This window comes from Nipponia nippon, unplaced genomic scaffold, assembly GCF_047370975.1.
Source record: "Nipponia nippon isolate SJK-2023a ecotype South Korea unplaced genomic scaffold, ASM4737097v1 scaffold_46, whole genome shotgun sequence".
In the NCBI taxonomy this organism is placed as follows: domain Eukaryota; kingdom Metazoa; phylum Chordata; class Aves; order Pelecaniformes; family Threskiornithidae; genus Nipponia; species Nipponia nippon.
In genome coordinates, this window is record NW_028262365.1 from 846954 (window position 1) to 860284 (window position 13331).

The following is a 13331-nucleotide window of genomic DNA, read 5'->3' on the forward strand; positions in this document are numbered from 1 at the left end:
TCAATATAGCAATGATTACATCTGTTGCGTGAAAAGCAGTTGGAATCAGCCACGCTACGTCTGCTCAAAAATTCTTAAATTAGTTCAGCGCAGTGCAATGGAAAGCCTCAGGACCACGCTAGATTTCAACCAGTGAAGTTTGAAAGAGGTTTTATAGCTCCTCATCGGGCAGACACGTGCCGTAAGACTTTCTGTTTCCTTTCTGGGTGCCCTGGACACCGTACGTGCACTGTATGGATGGCCTCAGGTCGGCAGGTGGTGCAACAAGCCCCTCAACCGGTGGAGCTGCCGGGTGTGCGTGCGGTAACTGTAGTGATTTTGGAGTATATCGGGATTGCCGTGGTTATCCAGCAAGTCTGCACGCGAGCGGCGGCTGTTTGTCAGGAGGAAATCTCGGACAAATGGTCGTGTTTGCATTTCTTCACCTAGCCAGCAGTCATTCCTCAAAAAAAGAGGATATATGCCAATGGAAGTCCAGGAGTACGGGAGCCATCGAACTTCTGTAAATACAGCAGATCACATGAATTGTCACTCTTTGGCTTTAATTTTGATAGCTTTTTTCCTTATCTTGTAGCGTAGCCGTTGTCATGGCAGTTTCCAGGCTTCTTCAGGGAGTTTCTCCTTGGAAACCTCTTCTTCAGGTTTCCCTTTATGGGGAAAAGCCTTCTGTTCTCATAGCTGTGTCCTGAGTTAATCAGGATTACCCTTACAAAGCTGGGATTCCTTAAAGCACAGAGGTCACTTCTCCATTGTCATCTCCCTCCTTCCCACGCCCCCACGATCTTTGTTAATCAGGCTGCCCAGTGTAACCTCTTCCTTTGGCACCGACTCCTGCTGGAGATCCACCGTAGTTTATAAAAATAATACCTTGCAGATGCAAACGATGGATGGTAGTTGTTGCATTATGGAGAGATCATTCAAACATGAAATATCACTGTCTTGTTTCCCAAACATTTAAGATGCTGTGCTTTTTTTGGAGGAGGAAAACATCCCTGTTTCCTTTTGTACCGTTGATGCAGAAGCACGGGGTTTTTTTAAATAGTATGAATAAGAATCGATTGCTGTCATTGCTTCTATCAAAAATTTTGGCATGATTTGTGTGAAAGCTCTATAAATAAGAAACCTGTCGTCAATGCTTCATAACTCTCTGTATCTTCCGGCACGTGGTCATCTCATTTCCAGACTCCAGCATCAACCATGTGAAAATAATTCTTTGGAAAAAAATGCAGCGAGCAGCCTGTGTTCAGTAACGGTCTAGGACTTTATGCTGTCTTAGAACGGTCTTTGTTATTGTTGTTTTTACCTCCACGGATGTCATAGATCGTATTTGGGTCTCGGTGGGTGTTTCCGTGAAAAAAAAAAAAAACACAACAGACTCTATTGCTTTTTAATCCCTTTAATCAGCTGAGTAAACTGGGTGCTCAGGAGTTTGTTGACAGAATCAGTTCAAAAAGACCTCCTGCCACCGCAGTCCCTCCAACACCTCAAATTCCCCATCCCTTCCTTTCACCCTCGCCCTTCCCCTCCCAACTGAACCGCTGAAATGGCAGGGAAAAAAAAACTGTTTTTTCAAACCTTCAAAATGGCAGCGTTAGATTGGGAACAGAGGGGTTGGCCAGAGTAAAAGGGATTCATTTGAGGCAGTCTGGCCACAGTATTACATTTTCCTACGGGCAGCATCATTATCAATTAGAGTCCAAACAAAAGACTCCATCTCTATTTCGAGCTGCTCGGTTGAATTTGTTGTTGTTGACAACGTTGCTAGGAAATATTTCCAATCTCACCAAACGATGTTTTGTCAGAAGTTTTGTGAGCAGATTTCACAGTTGAGTTTTCACCAAAGGGCTTTACTTGTTACTGGCTGACTGCAGATGGCAGCGGAAACGCTGGCACGGATTATGGTTTATAGATGTTAGTGCTAATAAACCAGTTACGTTAGCACTGTTCGTTTAAATCTGACAGTTACCGTTCTGCTATTGATCCCTTTGAAACACGGTGCTTGTGGGCCAACACCAAGCACGTGCGGACTCGGTGACATTAGAGATATAAGAGAAAAGGCAGGATAGTTTCAGCTACAAAAAACCGATTTGACAGAATTGTGTCTAAAAACTGCAGTTTCGGCACTTTTATAGGTCGTAGGAAGCTAAGCTCCCGGTGAAACTCTAATGTAAATGACGGGGGGTTTTGAGAAAAGACTGATGGGTAGTTATTGTGAAATAATAACATTTCTTGAAGAGTTAAAAAAAAGACCAAAAAGCCCCAAAAGACTAGCCGAGTAAAAAGTTTTTGCGTCCCTGGAGATTGGAGAATCTCCTGGCAGACATGGGGGTTTGGCTTCTGTGTCGCTATTATGAAATGTCTTTCATGCAAGCTAATTATTTAAGTAAATGACTTTGATTACTGCGAGCTCTTGAGTTTGAGATGGACTAATTCCACTGAGAGGCTGATAAGCTTTACCCTGCTTAGGGCTTAGTGCCCCTAAATCCCAGTCACTTGGGGTTGTCAAGGATCATATGGCATCCTGAATAAGTTTCCTAACAAACCTACAATAAAGTTAATGCTGCTTAAAACGTTATTAGGTCAAACTAAGTGCTAATGGAGATGTTTGTTCTGAAGACGCCATTTTCTAAACTGTCGTCGGTGGGTTCTGGTAGAATGATAAAGTTTTCAGATGATAGATACATTTGCTCCCAATATCTACCCACATTCTTTCTGGCCTTTCCTACAAGTCCTCGCCGTTCGCCACAGCCTGGCACTAAAGGCCTGCCTAGTCAAGCTTGTGCTAATTTGTCAAACTGATCGAATTTAACCGCTATTTGAACATTTATAGCGTTACTGAAATAAAGTAAATACAGTATAGGAAAGACTAGACTCTACTGCAGAATGTTCTGCAGGCGTAAGCGAGAAAACATGCGGAGGTTAACTCCTGACATGGCTGCAGGCAGATTGCCTACTCAGTTGTCAGCTGTCCTTACTCATTTGTAGAGGTTTCCTTGAAACTTCCTAAATGTGCCAAAATAGCTACCTTTGCCGGGAGATATATCTGTGAATAACTGCTTAGCCAGTGAAGAATCCTTATCTTCTACCTTATCGAGACTACACGCTTCTCCTTATTCATGGAGCTGAAAATAGCCTTGTATTACCAGAAAAGCTGATAGAAATCAAATACGTATTTGGTCTTATTCAACGTTTGTACAGATGATTTGAACAGGAGATCAGAAAGGCCTTCGTTTAGAACCCCTCCTTTTCCATGACAGTGACTATAAAAGTATTTCAGCAATAGCTGGGCACGCTGTAAGGCAGCACGTGCTGTACACAGCTTTCCGTGGTAATTAGTCAAATTTCAATACCGAACTCTTCGTTGAATAACCCTGACAATAACGCGATGAGGAAAGTTGTCTGAAAGAAGAAAAGTGAGCATCAAAGGCTGCTGAATAAGGCAAATAATATGGACACTAAGCTAGAAAACAGTACTTTGCATAATTTTCGCAATTACACCTCCCTCTCACAGCTGGGCAGACTCCTAAAGACTAGAAAGATGCTTTCTGTATGGCGCTTCCTTTCTGTTCCTGTTGCTTAGCCGGTCTTCTAAATGCTGCATTCTTCTGCAGAGGTTATCTATGACATCCCTTAATTTTTTACATATCGTGCCCTGTGGTTCGGTGACGGTTTTGTTGATGTCGAGCAATTTTAGACTTTGCGCCACGGTTGGATGTAGCTGCCAGCAGTATTTTTCTGGGAGGCAGGACTGATTTCAAAGTGTTGAAGGCAGGCAACTAAATTCTCCATCTTCTCAGTCGCATCCCTTTGTATGACAAGCAAGAATCTTCTGCTTAGTTTCAGCATAACTTGGTGTTTGAACTGAGGAAGGAATGCAGTCCAGTCTGAGCCACGGTGTTCTCTTGTCCTGTTTGGTCACAACGTGGCCGAGCAGAAGACTGAGAAGTTAATTAGATATTTGTCTGATAATTGATAACGGTGTATGTTTTAGGAAGGTGAATGTCAAGCCACAGAGCAAACTGAGTGGCGCTCTGCGGAGCACCAGCCACACCTGCCGCTGAGCATCGAGGGCCACGTTCACATGGAGAGTGTGGAGGAATCGCCGGCTGCACGCTACCAAAAGTTGTACCTGGAAAAGCCAAGGATCGATGAATTGCTTTCTGGAGTCCTGGTCCAGTGAGACAACACAACCTTGGTGTTTCCTTTGACACGGTGCAAGGTTATATAACGACGTCGCCGAATTAAATTTGTGGGAGAAATAAAAAAGCCAGGAGCACGACGGGCTTTGAGGATTCGGTGGTCAGCCAGTATAGGAGATGTATAACTGTAAAGCAACAATCACGACACAACGCTTGTTCCATAAAGTAGTGCTTGCAGGGCAGAGAAGGGATGAGCCTGTTGTTAATGCTTGCAGCTGGGAGACCTCATTCTGCACTGCCTGCGTTCTGAATGAACAACGGTGGCCGTGAGGAATTTCGAGGGCTCGTTCTGGTCTGAAGCAGTTGCTAGCTTTGCACGTTTCCTCCTACATTAACGTTGGATTAAATTTCTCATTACGGACATGCTAGGAGTTGTTTGGGTGTTTCGATTTTACAAATTGTGTAGTTTCCTCTCAAACCCTGTTTTTCCTGCAGTAAAATCTCGTTAGCCTTAAAACCCAGCACGTGGCCAGATTCGGTCGAGGTCGTGAAGCTGCTGTTATAAATTAAGACCGGGGCAATGGTTACAAGTTGGGGTTTGGGAAATTCAAATCAGACATTAGGGGGAAAATATCTACTGGGAGGGTAGTTTTAATGCTGGAATGGTGCCTGGAGAGCTCATGGAAGGTTCTCAAGTGTTGGCTAGAGTGTGGTTGACCTGATCTACGGTTTGTGATAGTACCGCTCTGCGTGGGAAGCTGGGCTAGAGATCTCTGGGATCTCCTCCTTTAGTGTTTCGATGAATCTGTGACGGTGCGTGTACATCGACAAGGGAGTGGTTTTGGTTTTTCACAGTCACAGAACTTCAGTTGTTATAAATGAAGCGGTAGCAGCCCTGTGTTTGGGGAATGTTCTTTTGAAGGTCTGGCTCTTCTTTCTTTCCAGTCTAAGCACTGTATGGTCCGTAGTCCCATGGATGACTACTTGGAAAAGACTGTATGGCAAGTGGTTAGTCGTCTCCACCCCCACCACCTTTGTGGGCAGGAGGCGGCCATGTGCCCACCCACTAGAAACGGATGTTGTTTCACTGACTCCTCTGCAACAGTGCTACTTTACTCCAGTGAGGAATCTGAGCCAAACATATGGCGAGCTGGTCTGCAATGAGATATTGTGATTCGTAAGGGTGGCGCGTGGGGTCTGTGGGAATTTGTAACATAGCATATAGCTCTTCTTTTGGGTTCCTTCTCATCTGTCGATCGAGTACCAATGCTACTTTGTGGTAAAGGAATATTTGGAATTGACAGAACAATCTCCATGGTAGGGTTGCATCAAGGTAAGGAAGTCAGTACGTGCTGTTATTGGGCTACAGAAGACACCACTTAGTTGCAAGTGCATACGCTTCGCTCTCCTTATTATTACATATATATATATATAGATATATATATAGATATATATAGATATAGATATAGATATAGATATAAAATATACACCCGTTGCCCGATTACAAGACACTGAGCATCATGGAGCTGTTAGAAGATGGAAATAAGGTTAATGTGTGGACCAAAGGTTTGAATTTGCCTTTTTCCCTTGATCTTCAAAACGTGCTTCCTGTGGATGTAAAATTGAAAGTGTTTAATTTTATCCTTTTCTGCCATTTAAGTCCTCAAGTATGTCGCTTCAGTTCCTTTACGTTTTTCAAAAGGCTGACCGTATTCCATTCTGCATAGGGTATGTAATACCCTTTTATGCTGAAACTGTGGAAATTTAAGAGAACGCAGATCAAAACGATAGATCAAGCGTGATGACTTCTCTGGTCTTTGGTAAGCGTGTCCATGTTTGCTTGAAACGGCCGAGGTAAAGATATCCTCATTGCTAAAATCTGTGTCTTCCATATCTACCGAGTAACCTAGGGAACGCTAGCTTTTTGCTGCTTGTTCTGGTTGCCGCGTTCATCTTCCGCTCTGTTAGTTTCCTTACAGTAGCACCGATAGTCAAAAGCGCTCTCCTTAGGCTCAACCAGCTTGGATGTTTACTGTACTCATTTTCTCTTCCAGGATGATTCCAGCTGCTAGTAAATCCTTCTTCTTGACTGATCTGGTTGCAGGACGTGAGTACGACCTCTGTGTTCTTGCTGTTTATGATGATGGATTGACATCTTTGACCGCAACCAGAGTGATCGGATGCGTGCAGTTCACAACCCAGGAAGAATACAAACAGTGCCGATCCCTTCACGCGCAGTTTCTTGGAGGAACCATGATCATCATTATTGGGGGTATCATTGTGGCTTCAGTTCTTGTTTTCATCTTCATCCTCCTCATGAAATATAAAGTCTACAACAACCACCACAAAAATAAAACCACTAAAGTTAATAACGTCTGCTCTCAAACCAATGGAAGCCAAAGTGGCTCGATGGCTCGATCCACTTCTAAACTTTCAGAGAGGCGGGAAAGTTTGCACCAGGAATGCTCGGGCTCTTCCATCAAAGGGAAAACTGTTGTAGATTTGGATTGTGAAAAAGTGACTCCAACCAACACAACCTTTTTAACAACTGATGCGTTATCTTAATGGCCATTTGATGGAACAGGACACACCAAGGTGGTATTGCTTGAAACATTTTAATGCGAGTGGTTGTATTTTAAGCTTCACTACTATTGTCTATTTTTAAGATCAGATGGTTTAAAAAATATTTTTTTAATCTGTATACAGTTCTTGCATTCTTAACTATTTTGTTTCAATATATTAAATATAAGTGTGTGATTTACAAGATTTTTTTACTGGTTCTTTTATAGCATACACCTCTGGTATCAAGGCAGCAGCATAGCTAAATTCTACTAGGTTTGTCTTTGGTGAAATGCACTATTTTTTCATTTGGTTACCAACCAAGAGCAAAATTGTACTACTCTCAGGATCCTCGGACTTCCTCTCTCACGGCAGAGTCGCTTAGCAGCTTAAACTACTCATCTCTTCAAGGAATGATTTGTTATAAAAAGTTACTAGCTTCTCAATACCGAGTTATTTTTTGCCATAGTATCTTGTATACGTGCTGCTCACAAAAGAAGCAAAATTAGTAGAGGTTCCCCCCAGGAAACAAAAAAAAAAAAAGGTATTCTTCAAGAAAAAAAAATAAAATTGAAAGTACTTTAGCATATTCTCTCAATTATTCAGTGGCACAGAAATATGAACTTGTACTGTTTGCTTTGTAACAGCTGTTACCTGTTGAGACTGTGCCTTCGAGAACCCTCCTCTTGTTCTCAGTAGTCAGATTTACCTTTGTCTGGGCAGGAAGACGACCTGGTTTTGTTCTTTCTAAATTGTAAAACTTCACAAACCGGTTGAAATTAGATGTGTTTCACTGTGCACGTTTTTGCTATGCTGAAAACCATGCCATAGTCTCCCCCTCTGAAAGCGTACCGCTGAAGGTTATTTTTTTCTTTTTTGTTGATTAATTTGTTGATTGAGGACCCACAGATTAAAGCTTCCGTGTCCTGAGGCACACTGCACTATCTCACTGTGACGCTGCATCTTCACGTGGCTTTTATATCAGTCTCTTATTTCTGTAATACTGCATGAAGTGTAATGTGAGTGGCTGACAGATGAATTATGTGAATGTGTCTGGTCAAATCATTTTAACGCATCCTATTGAATAATGAAATGTTCCTTTTGTTTCAAGGGACTCTGTCAGATCGAGATGGGCCCAAAGTTTAGGTTTTGAAATAACTTTTACAAAGCCTACGAGGAGCTGGTGACCTCAACTAAACCACGTTCCCTCTGCCATCCTCAGGGGTTGGTGATTTTTTGTGTTGTTTTGATACTTGGCTTTGAAAGCAAACCGCGAAAACATGAATACCTTTTCTTTATTAAACCTCAAGAAATGGAATGCGAAAGCAATTGACAGGAGAGGCTCGCAAGCTGAGCGACTGGCTTGTGTCTTTTAAGGTGACTGTGTCACAACTTAGCAAGTAACAGAAAGAAAAGTGTTTTTCCTAAGGCTGTCCCTTTAACAGACTCAAAATATTTCTCCTGTTTGGATAGGAAAGAATGCACCAAGAAAAGTTACCTGGCGGACAGCCAAAAGCGGTTTAACTACACAGCAATTAAGTACTCGATTTTAATACAGTTAGTCTTACTAACTGCCGAAGTCCGAGGCATTTTTTGGTGTTTCTGTGATGCACGGATTTGCTGAGGCCTCTGTTCTGTTTTGATTCTCAAACAGAAATGGAGGAAAAAGTCATTTGAAGGGATTCTGTTATCGGCTATACTTGTGACAGTGAGGTAAGACTACGCAGCTACACTCATGTTACTTTTCTTAAAAAAAAAAAAAAAAAAAAGTTGTACGTGCAACCATGCAAATGGATGCTTCTTGTTACGTAGATGATGGTGACGGTGCCTGTGCTTTCCTGGATTTTCTTCTGGCTTCTGTCTGCCTTCCAGGGACGCAGACTATCACTGGCACTCCTAAGGTACAACCACCTGAACCTGCCTATGGTCACTGATTTGAAACGCTCTTGCAACCCCCACCTCTTCCACAGAGAAAATTTGTTCAGCTTTGGCCAGACACAAAATTCAATGCTGGAATTTGAACATGGTTTTCTTAATTACTGCAGCCTGATTGCTATGAGTATCATGAGCGGCTCAACCCACCTGTACATTAAATCTGTTTATTGGTAATATCCTGCCATTCTCTGCCAGTAGCAATTTCTGTCATGCCCTTTTATTTGGTTCCTCCTTGTTAAATATGAAAATGCTGCATTGCTGAGCAGCACCAGGTGGGGTTCAGGGACTGTAGCTGTATTTTGACACTTCATCGCGTGTACGTACCTCACACGGCTATCGCAGCAGCCTAACCTACCTCTTTTGTTGGCCCTTGGACCACAGGCAGAGACGGCACGGTAGTCCATTCTCTAACTGCTGTTCTGTCTTGCTCTCAGGTTCTCCAGCGTTATCGTTAGGGGATGAGCGTCAAACCAGTATGAGCCGTGCTGGCATCATTAATTACTAATATGGCAGCCTTCCTGAGGCTGCTGCGATGGTTTTGCAAGAGCTAAAACATCTTCCGAGTTAAAAATCCGGCACCTCCACAGTGGGAAACGATGAGGAGAAAGAAGGGAGACACCGATTTCGAAAGGGAAAGGCTGGATTTGGGTGCTTTTCGTTGGAATTGCTCCAGCTTTAGGTTTTTTTCTTAAATTAATATTTGCTGCACTGGGGACAGCAAGCTGATGGAGGCAGTTCAGAAAATAGAAATGCTTCCGCAAGGAGCAAATCCGTTGGATTGCCAGTCCCCAAAAGGCTGATGTTAGCAGCAGAATTCCAAATTTGCCCCTAAAACACCAGCTGGGGACATGTTTCTGCCATTTTTCCCTGCTCAAAATGGTGCATCGCCATCCTGGAGCCTGCATGCAATAGCAGGGACATACTGGATTTCAGTATTTCTCCCTTGGAAATGGGAGAAAATGGAAATAACGTTTCTCCAGGTTGTTTTAAGAGGTTGAGGTTATTGGAGAATGAGTTGTAACTCCTGATGTCTCTGTAATAGAAGCGTAAAAATGTGGAAAGCAGCGGGAAGCTGCTTCTGGAGCAATTTCTCCTTCAGAAAGATTACGGAGGGAAAAAATGGGGGAAAGAATGTCATAACCAGTGCTACGAAGGACAACCGTCCGTGAGCAGGGGGGAGACGGCGGAGCAGTAGCTGAGAGGGGAGGGCAGAGCGACGGCCATGCTCCTTCTCCCCTCGTTCCTGCCGCCTCACCGGCGTCTTTTGGAGCGTTGGCTTCTCCTGGTGAACGTGGCCGAAGTTTGGAGGAACCTCGCTCTTCCGCAGGAGACCGCGGCTCTGCGTCCTGCTGGTTTCGTGAGGGAGGAAGGCCGCTCTTCGCAGCTGACAACGGCTTCTCCTTTGCTTCGGGGCTCCGCCATCTCCTCCGTGAGGAGCCCGGTGCCCCCAGCGCGGGCCCTGGGCCCGTCAGGGCAGCGGAGGGGTTTTGGGGGGTGGAAGGGGTGTGAAATGGCGGGCGTTACCTGGGTGCGGAGCTCTCTGCTTCCACCCCGCGGCCGCCGCGCTCCCTCACGGAGCCCAGCGCTGCCGCCGCCATTCCCCGCCTTCCCCTCAGGGGCAGAGGCGGGCGGGAACGGCAGCGCAGGGGCTCCGCGGCTCCCTGCTGCATGCTGGGAGCTGTAGTCTGCCAGCACGGCACTTCTGGGCAGCCATGTTGGCCTGAAGGGCATGGCGGGAGTTGTCGTCTTCTGGTACAGCCCTGCTGTGGGGGCCATGTCCCCACAGGACGTGCTAGGAGCTGTAGTCGCAGTGCTGTTGCCTCAGGGTGTCCGTTCCATGGAGGCAGGCCAAGGGAGCCTGGAACAGCCCCGCTCTGAGAGGCGCCATGGAGGCGCTGCCCAGCGTTGACCACGCTCGGGCACCACGGGAGCTCTGCTCGGTCCGGGCTGCCCGGCTGAGGGCAACTGGGCCGAACTGGGGGGGGGGGGATGGGAAAGAGGTGGAGAAGGACTAGCTGTCTTGGAAATTCAAGATGGGGGTGACTCTCTTTTTGCCACGGGATCCCCTCAAGACTTGGTCGTTTTCCCTTCCAGTCCCCTCAGGCCTAGGGCCCTCCCCGTATCCACTAGGCCCCTCTGAACCCCTCTCTGGTGCTGGGGTTGCCTCAGCCCGACCCGGTTGCCCCCTTAGAACCTCTCAGCGCCCCAATGCGCCTCTGGATGTGCTCTGGAGGCCTCAGTTTGCCGCCTGCTCCCCGCAGCACCCCTCTGTTAGCCTCCTTGCACCCTCCCTTTGAGCCTCGGGAACCCTCCCTTGATCCTCCTTGTGCACAGAAGCCCACCGTTGGCCTTCGCTGAGGCCAGTGAAGGGCTCCTGGGCACTGTCTAACCACAGGGCTCCTCCATTTGCCCTCTAGCTGTCCTAGGATCGCTCTAGCCCATTCAGGACCCCTCCTGAGGCCTTCATTGCACCCCAGGCTCCTCCGCAGGACCTCTAGCACCCTAAGAAACCCCACTAGACTGGGGGCCTGGCCCCCTAGACTCTACAATACCACTTTACTCCCCTCAGCACTCCTCCATAGGTGTTGGTTATGCCCCAGAGCCTTCTGTTGCTCATCTAGCCTTCTTAGGAACCGTCGAGTCCCCTAAGCATCCCTTCTGAGGCATTCATGGTGACCGAGGCACTCTGTTTGTCCTTTAGTCCCTCTAGGACCCCTGCAGTTGCCCTCTAGCCCCCTTAGCCCTCTGCTTGGAAACTCTCCGGCATCCATCACGGTGCGGGGAAGCGGCGACGCAGCAACAGCAGATGCTGGGGCCTCGCTGGGATGCCCGGAGACCCGCGGGGTTGGCCGCAGCTGGGACCACCCTTCCTGTGTGCTCTCCTCGCTGCGTGTCAGTTACACACGCGAAGGACACCATGTAAACCAGTTTAGGCTTCTTGTTCCAGCTTTGTTAAAATAGAGCCATTTTCGTGAGAAGAGCTGTGCCTCTGCCTGGCGGAGCAGCGCCAGCAGCACAGTGCTCGCAGGGTGGATCCCGATCCCTCGGAGAGCTCAGGATGACGATGGTCTGAGCTGCCAGGGAAGCGACTGAGGCGTTGATGTCTTCTTCCATGGGCTGAAGGGCCGCGACAGAGAGAAACAGAGGCGAGATGAACCGCCGTGTGTGCAGAGACCCCCGTGCATCCATCCCCTCCGGCCCCACCGGCCCCGTGCTCGGGATGCCCTGGGCCGGCAGGAGAGGGCTGAGGTGGTGTTCCCGGTGGGGCTGGCAGGAGCGTGGTGGCGGGGCTCTGGGCTGGCTGCAGGCCTGGCTGACCCACCAGGGCTGGAAAGCGTGGTGGGATGGAGGGTCCAGCTCCTCGGGGGTGTCCTGCGGTATTCCTTGGGTCTGGCAGCCAGAGAGTCTCCCTCTCCACACCGGGAATAAGCCCTCATGGCTTTTGGGGCCAGTACCTGTCTCCTGGTGGAGAGAACTTCACCAGGCTGATGACCGGTTGCGTGGGGGACTGGTCGGTCAGCAGGACAAGCAGCGATGCCACGCTCTGCCGGGCTGACTCCATGTCGATGCTTTCCAGGTTTCCGTGGGTGCAGCTCATGATCTTTGGCACCTGGAGGGGACACAGGGGAGGATGGTGCTGACACTGGAGTGCGGCCATTTCCTCAGCTGCCCCTGCCATCCCTATCTGCTGGCTTAAGGGGGCTTCAGGTGCCCGAGACACCAGGGTTTGGGAGGGAGGGATGGAGGCAGGAACAAGGCCTGACAGGGCTCAAGGGCAGGGCAATCCAGCCACCGGCCACTTACATCCGCCAGCCAGAAGGCAGGGTCTCCCGTGACCACAATCCAGCACGCTGCTGGCCAGCTGCTTCTTGTAGATGTTTTTGTAGATCTGCTGGATCCCTGGTGAGTCAGGGCTTTGCAGGGCCAGGCCGGCCACGGCTCCCAAAGCAGCTATCCGGGCGGCAGCCCCGCGTGGGAAGAGCTGCAGGCTGCTCCGGTGTGCGGGGAGGGGGAGATGGCCTGGCTGGAGGCTGCCTGGCTCCTTACCTCCAGTGTGGAATTGTTGGCCAGCAAACGGCTCGGCGCCCTGATCCTTCCCAAGGCTCTCTCCCGCACAGCTGCTCTCTCAGAGCTGGGCTGGACTCGCACAGGCCATTAAGGCTTCCTCTGCTCTCGAGCAAAGCCTGTAGTGGGCTTCCTGGCCTAGGGGTCTCGCAGGCTTGGGACAAATGCCCCGGGCCAACCTTGTGGCCAGGCAGGAAGGCAGATGCCACCCTCTTCAGCCACTGTGGTCCTTACGAGCGCGCTGGGTGGCCCCTGGTTACCCGAGGGAGGAGGGCACCCTCCCTGCGGTACGCTGTCTCTGCACGGCACTGCCGTCGGGAGCATCCGCTCAAGAGGGGACACCCCCTTCCCCCCAGGCTGAGGAACAGCCCCTGTGAAGCCCGCTCTTTGCACGTGCCAGACCCGCAAGATCTTCTGCAGCTGACTCTGGAGGCAGGAAAGCTGAGCACCACCGTCTCTAGCATGGTGTCCATGGCTTCCAGGGTCTGCAAGGAGGACAAAGAGTTGTGGCAGTGTTTCCCGCTGTCCCTCTCACCTCCAGGAGACCGATCACAATTCCCAGAGCCAAGGGAGGACTCCCGTGCTGCTTCACGGTGCCTGGGAGAGACCCGGGGCCATCTGCTGCGCGTAGAG

At 48.5% G+C, this 13331-nt stretch overlaps 1 protein-coding gene across 3 annotated transcripts in view; it reads left to right on the forward strand.

Moving 5' to 3' along the window:
• Positions 1–8809, forward strand: part of LRFN3 (leucine rich repeat and fibronectin type III domain containing 3) — a 55866-nt gene extending 47057 nt beyond the window's left edge. For 2 of the 3 annotated variants that reach the window (XM_087729775.1, XM_087729776.1), the window contains one exon: positions 6194–8809. In XM_087729775.1, coding sequence (XP_087585901.1) covers positions 6194–6704 — 511 coding nt within the window. In that variant the 3' untranslated portion in view covers positions 6705–8809. The remainder of the gene's footprint in view (positions 1–6193) is intronic. The other variant, XM_087729777.1, reaches the window with a different exon arrangement.
• The last annotated feature ends 4522 nt before the right edge of the window (positions 8810–13331 follow it).